Genomic DNA, 19,062 nt, shown 5'->3' with positions numbered 1-19,062 from the left:
TGGCGGTTTCTGTCCCTTACACTGTCCCCTCTGCCTTTTTTTAGAGGGCAGATCAGCTGCTCCCATAGCAGCTGTTGAACCACAAGTCACAGCTCAGCGTGGTAAGGTAAAGCAGTTCCAATTTCAGGTTACCTTAATACCCCGAGCTGCAAACCGTGGCAGTCACTGCAAACAGCTGAGCCCTCCTGCAGCAGGACTGCGCGTCCAAGAGGGACAGGCAGGCAGCAGGGAAAGAAACCATCACAGCTGTCACAGCGCGAGCCTCCTGCTCCGAAATCGGAGCCCTGAGAGCTTGCCTACAGCCAAAGTTGCATCAATTATTGTAACTCGTTAACACAGGCTGCTGCGCGCCCACCTCGAGTCAGGTTATCAACGCACCGCTCCAGCTGGACCACCCCGGGAACCCGGCGCCCACCACTGTGACTCGGACCCATCTCCGCTTTGCGGGGGCTCCTTGCTCCAGCCCGGCACGACCCTTGGGAGCTAAAAGCTTGAGGTACTGCCCTCGCTCAGTGCGGTGATGGCTGCCCACCGGGGGAACCCAGCAGCCCCCCGTGTGCTAGCCACGGCCTCGCGTGGAAGATGCCATCCACGCTGCTGCTGAGGCAGGCAGGGGGAGCGAGAGACGGCAGGGAATTAACAGCACGCTCTCCTCAGATAACCTTCCCAGCACCTGCTCGCTTCATTCCAGGCACTTTGTAACCAGAATCCTCCCTGCACGAGTTATTAGTCTAACCCGCCGCTGGCGCACCAGACAATCGGGATCAGAGCTAAATCTGGGGTATCCGCAGGGAACCGGCTCCTGCTTTGTACGTCCTGGCTGGTCCAACAAGGGCAGCTGAAAGTCAGCGCTGAAAAATCTTTCACTTGTGATCTCGCATTTGGTCTAGAAATTAAGCACTAAAGCACAAGAGAAAGCGTGGATCCCAGGGACTGCCAACACCCCTCCACTGTACTGTGTTTCGCAATCTGCGCTATCTAATGAGTCCTCTCCAGACCCTGGGGCAAGAAGAGCTCTCGCTCGCATGGCAGAGGGCTGGGGGGGGCAGAAAGGCAGCGCTGGACGCGCTGCTTTGCCTTCCCCCGCCTGCCCCTGCACCCAAGATTCGACTGACTCGGGAGGGAGCGGCAAGTCAGAGGAGAGGATGCTATTTTGAAAAGACAGAAGGGACTGACATAAGTGAACAACAGGAGCTGGTTTGAAACTCTTGGCACTCGGCTCCTGTTCAGCCCACCACCGCTCGGCAGCCAAGCCGGGCAACGAGACCCCCGGGGATGCTCCTGACAAACCCGCCAGGTCTCAGAGCATGCTGTCACTATCCTTAACTTGTCATTAAAAACATAAAAATCAAAATTGCCCATTTTTCATTACTGTGAAGTAATGGCCCCATGTATTTCTTGACTCTAACCCCATGCTTTTTTAATGTATTTTTTGTTACTTTACTAATTTGATCTGGATTATGAGGTAGTTCAGGGGACTCTCACTGGGACTTCTACACGCTGAATCCGTTTCTGTAATCTTGGACAGTCTCTTTTTTGCCCTCATCTTGTGACCAGTGATATCATTAATCCACTGACCTCGCAGAGAAACAGCTTTTCTCTTTCCAGGTATCGCAGCTGGTGATCTGGCTCCAAGTCCGCAGGGATGACCGATACGCACGCAGCGCAGGACTGGCGTCCTGCCGAGCATCCAGCCTAATGCACTGCACGGCCACAAAGGAAATGTAATTCATCAGACTTGGTCTCCTTAATGTAAGAAAGAGTCACATCCCTCAAAGATCGAATACCTCCTGCTGCTCCCAACTACCTGGAATAGCTGTGGCTACTCAGCACTTTGGAGAACTAGATCTAAAATTAACAGATAATTTCCCTCCAAGAAATAACACCTTGGCCTGGACGTGGCACGCATCGTGGGGAGTCTGAAACGGAAAGGCTAAAATTGGCTCTGGTCTGGGGTTCTGCTGCATGGGCTAACGCGGGTCTGACCAACACACGCGGGATATCAGCAGTATTGGAAACCTCTGGCCGAAATCATCCCAGTTGCAGGATGTGCCCCAGTAGCAACATAAAGGTTACTTCCAGCACTCAGTAGCAACTCCTGCCTGTGTGAGGCGGAGTGACCCACCTTCACCATCACTAGTGACCATCTGATCGAGGCAGAGGTAGGTGATGGGATGGGAACAGCTCTCCAACCGCTGGGACCAAGTGCTGGGTTTCTAGCCAGGGTTTGTGCTGTACAGCAATGGTAGCCCACAGACCTCCACAGCAGTGTTTGTGGTATCAACGCTGGCCTAAATTTAAATAGACAAAAATAAAGACACATTTGAGAGCAGCCTAGGAACAGAAAGCGTGCACGGTCCTTAACAGGGCAGTAAAGATGTAGGACTTTCATCTGTCGAGCACGCAGGGCTCATGCCTCCCTCACTGCAGTGCCCTGATTTCAGCCGCACGTTGCAGTCCCGCAGCCCAGTGGCAGCACGACACTGAAAACAGCTATGGAAAATGGACGGGAGCGGAGGGAGGAGAGAATGGACCTGCAGAAGGACAGGCTGATTTAACACCCCTCCCCGCTGCCAAACGCTCCGTGGGCTCTGTAGTCATCACCCAAAATAGAGCCGTAGTCTGTGCCTCCTCCAAGAGACAGTCCCTGCTGGAAACATGTCGGGGCATCGCTGGGGCAGCGATTTACAGCGCAGGGAGCCACCTTGAGAGCTGCTGACACCGCACCCCACTGTGCCTGGCTCCTTTCCCTTTACCCCACCAGTCAAGCTGCCTGTTGATGCTTGCTATAAAAGCCTGGGAACCTGACACAGGGCTTGACCCAGCAAGGAATGCAGGCAGGGTTTGGGCAGAAAGGAGGAAAGGTCCTGCGTTAACCTCGGGACGCAAGTCAGAAAGCCACCACACGCGGCTGTCATCTAATGCCCAAAACACCTTGACACGAGGGGTCCCTTCCAGTCCGGCCTCGCTGCCCCGGGAGCCCTCTTGCGCTTCCCAAAGCAAAGACACGTCCTCCCACGGAGAGCAGCTCGTCCCGAGTAACCACCTCCTCCTCCGCTTGTTTGGCTGCCAGGGTCCCTCCCGAAACGTGAGCCGCTTCAGCCCCAACTTGCCCTAGACTCAGCCTCCGTCAGCACCCCAACAAGACCAGTCACGCGAAACCCTCGCTCCAGACGCGCCGTGACAGCGCGGGACCTTCGCCCCTCGTGCACTTTAATCACGAAGCGGCAACGCGGCCGGTTTCTTGGGTTCTCCCGTACTCCCCATCGCCTTGCGACGCCCTCCCTGCAGCTTCCAGGCCTCAAAACCTTTGCAGCAAACCCACCGCAGGCTGCCCACGGCTCTGTCCCGGCTGTCCCCTCGCAGGTCACACGCAGTCACTGGGTGGCACTGTGCCCCTGCCTGTGCAGCCACCCAGCTCCATCCTCCTCCTCCTTTCGGGGTACCCTGGAGGAACCCCCGGCCAGGGCAAGAGGCGAAGGCTCTCCTCGCCAAAGCGCACCCACGCAGAGCAGCCAGCCCCGCTCAGCCACGGTGGAAGGGGACGGATGCCCCGGGGACCCCGGGATCCCGCAGGGAAGCGTCCCCCGGCACCCAAACACAGGCTCCCGCTGCCTCCCTGCCAGGCTCCCTTTCCCCGCTACGGTTACATTTTCATTACCGTGGCAAAAGGAGATCAACTGCACCTTTACAATATCCCCCCTCCATAAAACTAATAGGCCAGGCAATTGGGACGGTCCTGTGAAGTACTTTATAGTCTGGACTCGAGGAGTTCGCGCCGCCGCTCACAGGCTGTCCCAAACCCCGAATCCCAGGAATCGCGGCGTTACTTCTCCCCACCGTCCCCCCTTTTGGGCTGGGAGCAGCGTGAGGATGAGCATGGCGCCTGGATGCCTGCCTGCCTTCGCTTGTCTCCCGCCACCCGGAGTCCCACTCGGCTCCAGCGGCACAAGGCTGCTAGGAGCATCCGTAGGGATCAGGGTTTCCTTCTTTCCAGGGCGCCGTGACACAGCTCTGCCCCGATTCTGGGAGCTTTTACACCACTGGGGCGAGTCAAGGGCCAAGATGCTGGACCCAGCTCTGGGCCAGGGCAGAGGCCAGGGAGGTTTCTTCGTAAACACTTTGCCGTTTGCTTCATTTGCAATTGAAAGCGGGAGGCCAGGCTCACCCTGGGGAGGACCAGACAGCCCTTCTTGACACGAGGATGGCAAAACCCGCTCAGCTCTGTAAAAGTCCCCTTCCCTCCACACCGACACCCCGTGTTTGTTCGGGAAGCTGGAGGTGACACATTTGGTGTAACCCAGAGCCCCGTTTCGGAGGGTACCTGGCGGGCTTCGAGGGACCGGTTTCGCTTTGCGCATTGCTGGGACCCGACAGATCTCAGCGGTGTGCTCCAAATGTACGTCAGCCTGAAACCTACGCCGGGGAGCCCGGTCCTGGCTCCAGCAGCGGCTGGGTGGATGACCTTGGGGAAAGCCGTAACCAAACAGAGCAGCTGCTGCCTACCTTCCTTCTTCCTGATGCATAAAAGCAGCCCGAGAAAAGTCTCCTTTAATTGCTCCCCCTAAATTAGACCTTCCAGGGGAAATCGGCACAAATGCAACATCAGTGGCACCGAGGGAATGGACGCTGGACAACTCGGAAAGGGCTTGATTAGTGTGTTGAAATCCTTCTCTCTTTAGTTGCTACCTATAGCTCCAAGCTGTGACAAAGAGTTGGGAAAAAGGATATTTCTGCTGAAAATCAATGCTCCTTAGAGGTAAGAGTTAAAGATCCTCCAAGGAGTATACTGTTGGGAAATAAAGCGGAGGAGACTGTTGCTCTACCGTTAGGGTAGAAGACAAATGGAAGATGGGAAAGCAAAAGGTTTCCAGGTCTCCATAAAAGTCAGAAGGGAGACAAAGAGCCCATTTCTCCCTTCTGTGGTTTACTGTCTTTAATCTCTCTTTGCCTTACTGTCCCCACCTACCCCGTGGGAGAAAGTCACGTTTAGACGTGCTGAAAAGCTTAACTAGCATTTGCAAAAATGATTCAAGATCCCCAGACACCGCCTGCCAGAGATGCACAAGGTGTTACTGCTCGTCCCTTCAGAGGACAACCTCCTCGGCGCCAGAGCAGCCGGCAGACGGGCTCTCTGCTCCCGGACGCGCCGGGCAGGTAACACGCGCGTGCTAGGCAGAGGGAGCAACATCAGAAATCCTCACAGCCCCTTACAAACAGTCTCCTCCTGAAAGTAATTTCGTATTAGACTGTATTCACTCCAGGGAATTTTGTAAAACAACTCCCAGTCTCGCCATAGCTGCCGCGAGCGCTGCAGTGCTGGTAACCTGCAGCGGAGCGGGTCTATGCCCACGGCGAGACGTGGCCCTGCCAGCACTTCTGCTATCTCCCCCACCATTTTAGTGTTGTAACAGGATGGGAGGATTAAAACACAACGCTGCGGCTGAGTGACCGCCATGGGCAGCACTTTGGGACTCAAATTACCACAGGTACCTGGTTTTAAAGTTGGGACTAACTTCATTTGGACTCCACATCAGAGCTCTGTTCTGCGCCGCGTGGGACAGAAGGGAGGACAGCTCCAGCTCCACAACCAAAAGTCTCCCTTAATCCAAGGACAAGATTTCTTTGCTAGGCACACGACGAGCTGCCCTCCCTACCTTCTATACTGTCCGCTGACGTCTGTATTTCAAACTAATTGCCACTACATCATCTGATCCTGCCCAGCTGTCTAAAAAAAAAAAAAAAAACAACATCCTGCGTACCGCTGGGACCTCTTTGTCAGAGGCTGTGAACTCATCTCCATCCAAGCACCAGGATGGATTGAACAAACTGAGGCAGTATTTTATTGCTGAAGCATAAAACATGGGAATAAACAAGCACCGAAGTGCTACTGATCATTAAAACCAGATGGGAGCCCATTTACTGCCTCCAACAGCGAGGTGCCACTGCTGCTCCGCCGAGGCCCCATTGAAATAGGAAACCCAGTGCAACCATCTGGGAGGTGCTGGACGGCAGCGGCTAAGGCAGCCTCTGCAATTCAGGCCTGGATTTATCTGTACTGTCCTCTCACCACCACCCCGGGGATAACCAAGGAGTGACAGAGCTTTTACTCCTGGCTCCAGAAATACAGTCGCTCCTGTAAGGTTGTGCCTACGTGAAAACGCCCCGGTGGGGACAAGCAGCTCGTCCAGGGCCGGTCCCGCTGCCCAGGGGAGGCGGGATGGGGAGAATCACAGGCCAAATTGTCCACACAGAGAGCAGGGACTCGGTTGCTTTTCAACAGTATTTGTTCAAATGTGTGTCAGAGAATCATCACAGCCTCTGGTCCCCCCTGTGCAGTTCAGCTCCTGGATGGTGGATTATCCGAGGCAGCCCAGGTCTGACCTTATTTCCTTACTGACCAGTGCCGTCTGCCATGAGAAGCTAAGTACCACGGTGGGAAGAAGGCAGGGGCTATTTCCTCTTCTTCCTAATCAACGCACCCACCGCAGATAAATGTGCAGCGAGAGCATTCCCAAAGTCTGGGGTACTGGAAACCGGCCTTCAGAAACAGCTCCATCCTGAGCACCCCGAGCTGCAAGCTGAGCTCAATCCCCCGCCTAGACTGAAGCTTTGCACCTTTGTTTTCAAGCCCCATCTTCCCGTGGCAGGGAGTCCTCTCAGCAGCCCGAAACCGGAGCGCTGCATGGGGCCAGGGATGGATTCCCGGGGCTGCCCCTGCCAGCCGGACAGGAGATGCAAATGGAGCAGCAGGCTGCTGGAGAAACGGAGACAGACAGATGCTTTTACACTTCAAAGGAAACAGGGCCCTGTGAGGCTTTCGGGAATACGCACAAATCGATAGACTCCTTTTAAACACCAAGCACATTTGCTCAAGTGTGAGGCAATTAGTCCCTGAGGAGGGAGGCAGGACAGGGCCATTAACAGACATACGGGCAGGATGAAGCGAGGGATGAGAAACATGTGGCACGGCTCCACGCGAGATTGCCGGCCCAGCCTGGTGAGTTGAAAACCGGGCTGTCCTGGCCTAGCTTTCTCAGCCACAATTTTCAAAACGCCCTTGTGTCCCCAGGGGCTCTGCAGGGAGCGCATTAGTGTCATTGAGCCTACGTCAGTGCAACGCTCAGCATAGCCCTTTGGTGCGCGGGGCGGTTTTGATCACATCCCCTCCGCTGCTCTATCGTTCGCTGCTTTTATCCCTGGAGAACGACGACCGGGGATGCCCCAAAGGATGCGGGAGGGCTGACGTACACTCACCAGGTCTGCAGCAATTCTCATTTCGCCCTCACCCGAATGCTGCCGAATGCTCTGGACAGCTCTGTCTCCACAGAGCCCCTTCTAGATGGTAAAACAGAGCCAAAACCAGATTGTGGGCAAGCAGAGGGCTGGCTGCTCAGCACGAACAGAGCCAGCACGGGGACGGCCCCACGGTGTGACAAAAATCAGGCCTGACTCACCCCCTTCTACTCTGCACCAGCATTTCCACGCGGGACTGCCCTTCCCACGCCATCTCCCAGCGAGGAGATCCCGGGTGCCGGTGCTTTGTGACCCCACAGATGGGAGCTGGAGGAGTGACAGTGCCAGCATGCGGGAGGTCTCTCCTGTGAACAGCTGCTGTGTTTTACATGTACAGTCTTATTTTTACGATGAGAGGCAGAGATACCAAAACTGAGCAATGTTTTATGCCTGGCTGCGTGACTGATGGTGCGCCTGTCCTCTATCGCCAGCTACCCACTCCCACTCTCCTTTATGGAGGCACAAAATCTTCCCTCTTCAGTAAAAATAGGAGAGGAAGAAATAAAAATCTCAGCATGTCCCCAAAGAACTGTAGGAGATGGAAATTAAATCCATCCATTACACTCACCAAGCAGGGTGCTGTCTGGGCAGGAACACTGTAGTTGTACACCTGCACATTCAAAGAAAAAAAATGGAGTATTACAGAAGTGTCAAAGGCAATCCAGCACCCTACAGCAAAGTACTTCATGCCATAAACCAAACTCACATGACTTGGAAAAACAAAAAAGGAACAACACTCAATCAAGCTGAGCAGCAAGACTGTTCATCATGGCTGCAGCACCTCTCCTCACCCCTGCACTGAAGGACTGTTTCACCCTCGGTTAAAATTTTGTTCGACGATGCTGCTCGGGCCCAGGTCTCGAGAACGCTTCAGTATTTGTTCTGGGCAGCGCACGCTGCCTGCTGCGGGGAGCACGGGCCGCAGAGGAGAAACACTTTTTTGACTCGCTTCGCTTTGTCCTGTGAACTTGCGAGCAGCTGCGTCGCCTCTCCCTGGGTTTCTCCTGCTCGGATTTGCTGTAAAGTCTAGAAGCCGCATTTAAACCTTACTACATCTCTGCAAAGCACGACGGCGAAACCAGCTTACCTGGAGTTGCTGGGAACCAGGCCAGCAGCACGCCTGCTTCGCACAGCCCGGGGAACCGAGAGCCGAGCCCTAGAGAAACAGGCAGAAACAGGCACCCCGCACAGCCGCAACAAAACCGCGGCAAAGTCGTGCCTCCGAGCACCGCAGGAGCCCAGCCAGCCTCCGGGTGGGCTTTGGGCAGGCATTGCTCAGGGCAGAGGGGAAAAGTGCGACAGACCACCCTTTCCCCACGCTTTGGGGAAAGCCCTTTGTCCTCCCTTCTCCAGCTGGCCCTGGACAGTTTTAGCCTTTCTCTCTTTGCTCTTGGCCGTTTACAAAGTAAATTCAGGCTGAGGGTGGGGAAGGAGGTAAGCGAAGACACCTGCACCCCGCACATTTGGCCGCTGACGAGCCCAGAGAGAGGGGCTGGCAGCCGCCTGCAGCTCTGGGCAGGAGGTATTTGGCTTTGTGCCGGTCCAGCCCCGCACGGAGGGTGATGGCTGCTGTTTGTTGTCGGCGGCCAAATGCTGCATCCTCCCCCCGCTAAGAGGCTCCGTATGGGATCCCAACCTGGGACTCGCGAAATTAAGTGGCTTTTAAGCTCGGCAATAAAAAGCCATTTGACTTGAAGAATGTTATTATTCCTGGAAGGGGGTTTGCGCTGCTTGCTTGCGTTTGCTTAAGGCGAGCCAGTACATATGCTAACCGAGGAAATGCACTGCGGGAATCTCCCGGGAGGCTCACCAAGGACCAAATGACAGACACCCCCATGCTGGGCGGTCGGGTCAACCTGAAGGAAGCAACGAGTCCGGCTCAGCCTGGCTGTCCAGCTACAAGGCGATTCAAGCGCCCCAGCCCAGCTGGGGACAGAAACGCTGCTCCCCAGGATATCCTCGTGCCTCTCCGCAGGCAAGGAGCCTCCCCGGGTCCCCAGTGAGCCCCCAGGGGGACAGGCGGACCCTGTCCCGCGCCGCGCACGTGAGGACTGGCTGCTGACACCAGGCACCGCAGAAGGTGCCGGCGAGCAGCCGGCTCAGCCAAGCCCAGGAGGTCGATCTGATGGCACCAGACAGAGGGTTTGGCTTTTGCCAGCTGAGCGCATCTCTCTCCCTCCAGCAGCTGGGAATCAGATAAGCTCTTACTGAAACCAGCTGGTAACTTCTTCTGCAGAGCCAGAGGGTGACCAAGCGGGTAAAAGCGCGGAGGCCACATCCTGGGCCAGGGGAGAGGGGACCCCGCGCCCCCGGGAGGACCCGCCGTATCTTTCGAGAGGCGTGGGGAGGTGGGGTACTTTGCTGCGCTGCGGGGAAGCGGCATCACATCGGGGAAGCCTCTCCCGAGCCTGCGGCTGCTCGCTGGGATGTGGCTGTCTGTGGAAGAACTGCAGCGTTGGCAAGAAAGCATTTTCCTGTCATTCCCATCTGCATTGAAGCAGTGTCAGACAAGGCTTAAGGCTGCAAAAAACCAGTAGGAGAAACCAAAATAAATCAGGATCTTTATTTCCCATAGGAGATCTACCTAGATCCCATTTATAGTCCATTTGCCCTCATCCTTATGTAACTCCTCTGCAGCGGAGGAGCAGAAAACACAGAGAAAATAAATAATTTGCTGCAAAGAATTAGTGCAAGAGACTGACTCGCATCTAGCAATGCAAGCAGATAACCTGGGGCTCGCTGAATACGCTGCAGAGAACAATGAATGCCGAGATCAACGCGTGTCATGCCTGTACAAACTGGCCCCAGGTAACGTGACTAAAGCGGAGCCACTGGTGTGCTTGAAAGAGATGCACAAAAAACACACTTTAGAGTTTATTTTATTGCTCTTAATGGCCTGCCTTCCGCATGTCTCATTTCCTTTTATTGAAGCTGTCAGAGAGGCATTACATTATCTCACATGCGTGCAAAAACAGCGCTTCAGTCGAGCTCATACAGACTTTTAAATGCCACAGCTGAAGAAAACAAGACAGTGGGAACTGCAAAGGGAGGAGGCGGCAGCAGAGTCCAGAGCACACACCTACGGGCAAAATTTCCAAAGGCTTCACACAAACAAGCCAAGCCGCAGTCTCTAACCAGAGACAGGCGAGCGAGGAAGCTAAAGGTACTTTTCTAATAAGCCAGATGATTCACTGAAGAAGGGCAAGGAGTCCTGTTGCAACAGAAGGCTGATGAGTAATTAATGGCTCGTCCTAGGCACAAGTCTGAGTCTTTTACCCCGGTGCAGAGCCGTCTGCCAAATCAGCTCTACCAACAGGCCCGTGGGGCAGCAGTACTTGCAACACTACTCTGAAGGTTTGAAAAAAAGAACATTACACCCATATTTGCAGAGGAGTTTCCCTGTACTGCCCAGTTCTCCTCAGTTACTCATACTCGCCACAGCATGGTTTTCATCCTCATTAGCACCCTGTGACGAGAGGGAAATACAACCCCACTTCAAAGATAAAGAAACAGATCTAACCAAGTAGCCTGTGAGGGTGATGTACTACTTTTTTCTTGTTAGCATGGCACTGGCAGCCATCACGGCGGGGTACCAGGAGGACTGCCTCGCAGAAAGTACCACCCCCAGGGTCCCCACGCTCAGGATTCAAGGCACCGAACTCCCTAGCCAGCCTTCTCATCTGATTTCCAAGATGCGGAAAACAGTGGTGGCAAAATCAACTACTAATGGTCAGAGACAGAATATTTTTCTCATCCCCAGAGGACGGCCTTTTACAGCTGACCTGCCTTCAGTCAGCTGGCATTTGGACAGCAGGAAATCACAATGTTCTGGGGTTAAAAACAATCTCCTCCACATTTTTTTCCCCCAACCAGATTTCTTTTTAGTGAGTCACTCGCATCCACGTGCGTGTCATGCACAGCAGGTACAAATCGCTACTGGCCGGGGTGCTATCAGACGAGAGGCTAATAGGGTATTATATACATATACTGTGGTGAAGTCTGACCTTTATTTAAACGCTGCACATCTCACACCCATCCTGTGAAGCCGAGGGGAAGTACTTGGCTGCTCTGCACGTATTGTAATTGTGGTAACAAAAGCAGTTGGCAATATACTATTTAAATAAGGAAGCAGTCATTGTAGTCGAGTTTTACCAATTTGTAGGGTTACTTTTCAAAATCATTTTAACAATAATAAACATGGCTCGACACCTCTACGCTACGCACACGCACAGTGCCGACCTGGTACCCAAAGAGACCAGCGCACGGCCTTTCCCGGTGTACCCACACACCGGTCCTGATGCACTGGTGGTCACAAACCCACCCAGGTCTGCTTATAGACAACATCTTGCTACACACACGTATGGGCACACAGAGAGAAAACCATCTGGCATACACGCTAAATGATAGCTAAAAGATGCACCTCGCTGCGTAGCGATGGCTACAGGCCACACAGCAGTTTATTTAAAGTGTTACAAGAAAACATTCCCTAAATAACACCGAGGAACATGTCTATCCTCCCTGAGAAGCAAAGAGCCTGTCTCAAACAAGACCCCACTGCCAGGGCCACCCTGTCACTTGGGCAAACAGGGGATGCTTCCCCCTTCTAACACGAAGATAAAAAGAAATCCTCTTTGCAAGGCAGCACGCAGGCTGCTCGCTGGCAGAACAGCTCCTCCCCACGATGGGAGCACAGAGGTAAGGGAGGTGAAACCGCTCTGATAACTAAACATGGAAGCAGATCCCTACAGACTCCCAAAGAGCGGCAAGGTGACTTCGCCGGCCAGCCTGGGAGGTGCCGAGCACGCCAGCAACGCAGCTCGCAGCTCAGTGCCTACAGGGTATCAATTAAAGTATATGCCTGATGAGCAACGCCCGGCTGGTGAGAATTTTCTGTTGACAAAGCTCGCTCAGAGTGTAGCACAGTAACCACAACTATAAGTTATATTCTCCAGGGGTGGCAGGGGGTGGAAGAAGGAAGAAGTTCACAGTGAAAGGTTTCCTTTCCCTTGAAAGGAAGAGGTCAGAGTGACACAGCCAGCACTGCTGTTTGTGGCCCTGTTTCTGACAACCGCAGGCCTTTGGAAACGCCCAGAGCAGCCCCCCACATTCTGTGAACAACCTCCCTCCACGACCGGCAGAAAGAAGAGTGTTTCACTAACCTCCAATCTAGGGGTGACAGAAGAGGGACGGGCACAGGGGACATGCAGACCCAACACACGGCCTTGCTGCCGCTTCTCCTGCACGGGACAAATTCTTCCCTGCCTGCACAACCCACGGCTGCGCTCCAGACGCACCTGCGTTGCTGTGTATTTTACTCTCGTATGCTGCTGGAAGGCAGGCAAGACTCTAGCTTTAGTTTGACTATACTAAGTGAGGAAACTGCTCAAGGGGACACCAGGATTGCTTGTTTTGCTCGTCTTTGCAATAATTCTCTACAGCTTCTTGGCCGCCTGGATGGCCTCACCTCAGCCCCTATCTCCTTGCACGCAAGTCCTGTGAGGAAGGGATTTTGGCAACTGCCAAATGCGAGACGCAAACAGCCTGGGACTGAGAGTTCGGCAGCTCTTTAAATACCGCTCTTGCAGCTCCTGTGCTTTCCTACTCCCGCCGTGAAAAAAACCACCGCGGAACACATTGATTCAGCCAGACCCACACTGACGTGGCCGGGGCAGCCACCAGTTTAGCCACGGCTTGTGAAATACGGTGAGGGTCGTTGTGCAAGGAGACAAGGAAGCGGAGGTGTCCCATGCTACCGCTTGCAGCAATACCTCTTTGCCTAGCGTAGGCAAGGCTTCAAAAGGTCAACACCCCAGAGCAAATTTGATCTCATTTACAATTTTCTTTCAGTTTTTTCATCGGGAAGGGTCTTCCCCGTTCACCAGCAGGCGTAAGGGAACAGAGGGTACTGGCTCCACTCTGCCACGGTCCCATGGGCATGTCCCGGAGCCCCCTGTGTATTGTACTCTGCGGAGAAGGCCGAGTAGCTCATTGCCCTGTACTGGCCGTGGGAAGGCACCATCCACTGCCCGAGGCTTTGCTCGGTGCCGTAGGGACTGTACACGGGTGCTCGGGCCCCCGGTTTCCCGACAGAGTCTAGAGCCATGTTCACCACTCCTGTGTAGTCCTGGGGAGGAGGCAGAGGCGGAGGGAGCGGAGGCAGGTTGGTGAAGCCCTCCGGGAGCTGTTTGGAGTCGTGCTCGGGCACCGTGGTGAGATCCAAGGGGTGGCACCTTGCCCGGAAATCGTTCAAGGTTGCGGCATCGCGGGTGGGAAGCTGCTGGCTGTCCCCAGCTTCGTGGAACCTGAGCCCCGAGGGCAGAGAGAAGAGCGAGTCAAACCTACCGCAGCGGAAAACCGCTGCAAACCCACACAGATCCCCTGCGGAAAGACAGGGCAAGCTCTTAGCATGCCCTCTTCCCCTTGCCTACTGCTTCATCTTATCGTTAGTGGGGATTTTAGTCCAAGCCTCGCCGTCACTCGCAGAAAAACTGAATGCCACAGAAGGTAAGCCCAGACTACGCTAGTTCTGGCTCACTAGAACTCATGCCCAAATTTGCAATGATAAGAAGGAGGGAAAAAAATCACCGGAGTCTTGCCACTCCTCCAACACACTTCCTCCAAAGGACAGGCAAGCTCTTAGGTACACAGAGCTGGCTAGGGGAGCATTTCAGGACAGGGAAATAAAGAGCATTACTAAGACATGAGTATGCCCAGAATCAGTGGGTTTGAAGTAACACAGAAAGGCTTTGTAGTGGAGTTATCTCCATGCTCATCTAGCACCTACCACCCAGGTACGCTGGCCGAGAGAAAAGCATCCTTCCTTACTCCCACTGGCTGATTTTCTTAGGAAATCCCCAGCAGAAGAGGAGGAATCCCACCAATTAAAGGGTGGCTTTGGACATGAGCACCAGGAGGTACGACTCACCGATACGTCTGGTAGGATGGTGTCGGCACTTGCTGCTCTCTGGCCAGACCTTCCCTCTGGTCAGCTGGGACCGGTGACGCCGCAGGAAAGGCATGGCTGCCGTTCTGCTCCGAGACCCAGAAGGGGTATCCGCTGCTGACCACGACGGGGTTACTCTCTTCCTTCACATCTACATTCTCATCTTTCTCAAAATCTGACTCACAGCGGGGAAAAGAAAGAATGGAAAAAAATGAGAAGGGGGAGGAGAGAGCCAGAGCTCACAATGGTCTACTGGCAGCTGCATTAACTGCAGGACGGTGGCAGGAAACACACTAATACCTCTTCTGCAGTCATACTGTCTGAAGGGACTAGCCCTTTCCAGCTTTTTTCTGCCCTTACACTGTGGTGTTCGGTCCTGCCCTGTCCTCTCCTTAGCTGTGCTACTGCCTTTTGCTACTGAAAGCAGCATCACGAACTGGAGCAAGGAATGATCAAAGTTAAAAAACAACCTAACAGAAAGAGTAAAGATTTTTTTTTAATGGTATCAGTTCCCACATCTGCATCACAACCCAGCTGCACAAACAGCACCGCTGGCACGACCGCACCGATGAGAACCAAGAAGAAAGCAACGGGTGATACTGCAAGCTCATATCGCTATTGAAGAGAATGTTATGAAAGCACAGCCTACAATAATACATGCTCACAAAGCACGGCCAGGCTGGGAGGCTGGTGAGAGAACTGATGAGTAGTCAATAATGACAAGCGACTTGCGAGCAGTCTCCTGTGGATCGTTCCCAGAAAGAGGGTCAGAGACTCAAAGCCATACACAGCACTCTTTAAGGACTCCACCCCGAGAGGGGGGCTCGTTGCTGTTGCTGTTCCTTTCTGTGGCCCGCGCACTGTTTGGAAATCATTCTCTGCGTTTGTTGTGATCAATATTACCACATTCCTCAGCACCAGACTCCTTTTCCTCGGGCAGCTTCCTCTTCTGGCCCTTGGCTGGACTAGGCTTCTGGCATTTGGCTCGTCCTTCCCTGGAAAGAAACAAGACGTGAGGGTAGCTTGTATGTAAGCTTTTTGCCTAGATAAGTACGCAAGGGATGCTGGACAAGCCCTGGAAGACAAAAAGATGGGATGAACCTCTCTGACATTCTGTAACTTACACCTCTCCTAGCGAAGCACCCCGACAGGCCCTTGGGGAATACGCTTGCCATAGTCCAATTACAGGGTTAGCCATGCCGCCTGCCGTCAGCGTGCGCTTCCAGCAAGAGCCCTCGCCCTGCAGGATACTGGGGATAAATCTGTAAAGGGGTTGCCCACTTCATGTTTGCACAACAGGCACAATCCACATGGAAACTCAGCACCAGAGGTTTTGGTGCTGAGTTTGTAAGTGTAGTCTGATGTTGGATATACATACGATGCACAAAGGTAGGTGTACGGTAGGGTGGGTCTTTCGCTTGAAAGCAGATTTTCCTAAGTGGAAAATGAGTCTAAGCTTAGTCAGAAATGATCCTATTAGGAGGAGAAAGAAAATCCATGACATTTTCAAAGTTTAAGCAAAATACAGTCAGTTTTGGCCTCTTTCATCAGGAAATGAGGTTTTTTTCAGCCATAAAACAACACAAAACAAAATCTCAGATATTTTCATAACATTTTCTGCTTGGAAAGAACCATTTTTTCCTTCTCTATCGCCAAGGTATGGTTGCATTTCAGTTGGTTTTTTGGTGGGTTTTTTTTTTTTTTAAATCTCAACCACTAGCTGCCCTCAGACCAGACAGAAGATCTCGCTGGTATTGGTATCCATCTTTCCTCTTGCAGACAAAATCTCCTGTTGGAAGAGATGCCTTTCCACACACAGGGAAAGGAGATGAGGGAGCCTCCAAATGTCAGAATCAAGCTGATCTCAAAGAGACACAATGATCTACTGCGGACTCCTGTTATCACTGCTATTCACGTGTCAGACTCCAGCCTAGCTCCAACTCGCAAGGGCGTGCAGGTCTCAAATTTGTCACACTTCCCACATTTCTGTAGGAAATCCTGTATCTCCTCCCACACCCCAGGTCTCTCGGGAAGAGGCTGCACAGTGGGACATCATTCCCAGATACAGGCAAATGCAGAGTGCACAACGCAGCAGGCTCTGCAGAGCTAGCTGGTATAGTTTTGCTCAATGGCCTTGGGTAAAATTCACAAGTGAACTCCAGTTATAAATAAATTAAGACGAAAAAACAGTTTACCTTCGAGTGTTCTTCCCATGCTCACGGAAACCTTTAGCAAATGGATTGTTGTCAATCTTGAGCTTTGTAATCTTAAAATAAAAGGAACAAGATTCAGTATCATGGTGACTGGCTGGGTTCTCTGTTGTTTCAAGACCTTCACCTCAGTATTTATCACAACAGCCTGTCTGAGGGTTTTGAGCACATCCTTGCCACAATATCTGAGCTCTCCCAGCAGCTCCCATTATTGATTAGGAACTGACAGACAGAGAGAAGTGAGAAGTGATTTTGCCAGGGTCAGCAGAAATTTGGGTGGGATTCATCTGACTAGAGAAATATACAGGGTCAGTATCTATATTTGGACTTTTGCCCATACTTTTTACTGCATTTAGGGTTCTGTTAATCACCGACAGTGCACTTAATACAATTAAGGTGCATGATTCATCTCATCCCAGAGTAGAAGTTTTCCACAGGAACCATAATGTGCCTATTTCTTTCCACTGTCCACCACAGGCGCCCAGGGTGACTAGCTTGGAAGGAGACACCTTCCTCTACAAGATTTCTAAAGACAGAGTAGCAACGTGTCCAAGAGCAGTACTTGCACGCTGTACCTGCTCATTCTGGTAGGCAGTAACAGAAGTGAAGACAGTCTCAGGGAAGCTGAAGACTTGGAAGATGCTCCAGCGGACGCTGAAGAGGTCATCTGCCTGCACAATGTGGAAGCGAGGCTTGTAACGGTGCATGGAGTGGAGGATGATCTGGCACAGAGACAGACAAAGGAGGAAGTTTTATGTGCAACCATTGCCAACACACTGTGCAAAGTCTCCCGTGGAGACTCCCAGGACATCCACTTCAAACCAGGGATGTCTGCCCGGGAATGTTGTCCCCACCACGCCTCTATAGTGACAGTACAGACAAAAGCCTTCGCCCGCAGGTAGTTTAGAGAGCACAAGGGCTCGGCTGAGGAAGGAAGAGAGGGCACTTGAGTATGTTTTAACTTCCACATGATCTAATTTCTCACAAATCTCACTTATGTCCCCTAACATCCATCTGCAATGAATTCCAAGAGAGCACAGCACAAAGGCCAGCTACAACCTACATGCCCATGTTGATCCAGAGTGTTGTTGGTGAGCTTCAGTTTTTGGAAGGAGACAGGTTCTTTCATCCAGTGGCTGCCAGGAGCTGGGGAATCTGGGTGGACGTAGGTGCGACAAGGGAGCTGGGGCTCTGCTTTTCCAGCAACTTCCCACTGATCTTTATTCCACTGTGAAGGGAAAGACAGAAATCTACAGCTTAGCAAAAATTACTTTCATTATAGGAAAACTCCAGCAACTTTGCTTCACTGTTGATCTAGTGGACTCCTCTCAAGCACAGTCCTGACAAGAAGTAGATTCTCTCTTATAAGCCATAATCTTGTTACCAAAACAGCTCCAAGTTTAGGCCTCATTTTTCCTCCCTTTCTCCCAGTGGCTGCCAGAGAAGTCTGACGTTAATCATGATTAAGACTGTACTGCTTACAATGAAAATTCGTTACCTTTCCAGGTGCTCCCCAAGCAAAACTGACAAATAACTCCAGAGAGGCATAAAATCCACCAATTACTTCTGAACTTTGTCCACAGAAAACGTATTTATCAGCCTGGCCAGTGAAGCATAAAGATTAATCTATTTCAAATGAAGATGGAAGGACAGCATAACTTCTATTATTTAAAGTACCTACCTTGTACCTGAAGTTGTCCATCGGCACAAAATCTACCAGCATGAGGTACTTGGCATATGGGATTAAGCCAGAGACTTTGATTTTGCATTGTGGAAACATTCGTCTGAAGGAGAAATGAAATATACAGTATAAGGATTTCTCTATGAAGTGGATATTGTCTAATGATCAAGCAGCAGGTCATGTTTACTCACTATTGTGCAAAGTTCTGGTAGCAGTATTTCTACAGGCCAGCTATTGAACATTTTTACCATTTTACTGATGTATTGTCTAATCCTATGGGCTTAGGTGGAATAGGCACTAACAGGGCAGCAGCCACTGAAGGCCTGACATTGTTACTGCTTTTGTTCCGATTCCTGTAACACAACAGTGGGAATCTTAAAGTATTCGGAATTTGCACATAGTTCCTAGCCTTCTGCAGCTATCACAGACCTGGAGGATAGATTAGAGCATTTTCTAGTGTGGGTAGAAAACGTGCTCTCATCTAAGAGCACATCTAGCTTTCCATTCCAGTACTCCCTGCCACCACTTTCATCTTCTGACTCTGCAAAAAAGCTTTGACACCTACCTCCCTACCCAAAGGGATTATTTCAGCTCACAGCAGCTTTGACATAATACATTACAATTTCACGATTTCATATTCTTTCACTGCAAGCTCCACAACGCATGACTCATTTAAACTTTAGAGTAGTCTGCACGCACAGATCGTTACTATTCTACACCCTGTTCTTGTCTGCAAATGCACACTCAAAACCAGGTATTTACTGCTCAACTGCTGCTGCCTGTGACAGGCAAAGGAAGCCCAGGGCACTTTCCAGAGCAACCTCGCAATGCAGCAACAGGAAGAACATCAGTGTTAAGTGTTGAGATAAGAGTACAGAAGTTTTCTCAGCACATCAGCCCCACGGCGACCTTTTGCACTTCACAGCGTGGCC

At 52.1% G+C, this 19,062-nt stretch overlaps 1 protein-coding gene across 1 annotated transcript in view; it reads right to left on the bottom strand.

The window, feature by feature from the left end:
• Window positions 1-10,159: 10,159 nt before the first annotated feature.
• The window catches only part of LOC115346438 (T-box-containing protein TBX6L), a 28,631-nt gene continuing 19,728 nt past the window's right edge, over window positions 10,160-19,062 (bottom strand). The window contains exons 12-18 of the mRNA XM_041125908.1: window positions 18,131-18,233; window positions 17,513-17,677; window positions 17,025-17,171; window positions 16,435-16,505; window positions 15,143-15,234; window positions 14,222-14,414; window positions 10,160-13,598 (exon numbers count right to left, since the gene is read on the bottom strand). Of these exons, the coding sequence (XP_040981842.1) occupies window positions 13,172-13,598; window positions 14,222-14,414; window positions 15,143-15,234; window positions 16,435-16,505; window positions 17,025-17,171; window positions 17,513-17,677; window positions 18,131-18,233 (1,198 nt within the window). The 3' untranslated portion in view covers window positions 10,160-13,171. The remainder of the gene's footprint in view (window positions 13,599-14,221; window positions 14,415-15,142; window positions 15,235-16,434; window positions 16,506-17,024; window positions 17,172-17,512; window positions 17,678-18,130; window positions 18,234-19,062) is intronic.

This window comes from Aquila chrysaetos, chromosome 9 (assembly GCF_900496995.4).
Source record: "Aquila chrysaetos chrysaetos chromosome 9, bAquChr1.4, whole genome shotgun sequence".
Lineage (NCBI taxonomy): Eukaryota > Metazoa > Chordata > Aves > Accipitriformes > Accipitridae > Aquila > Aquila chrysaetos.
This window is presented reverse-complemented; position numbering and strand designations above follow the sequence as displayed.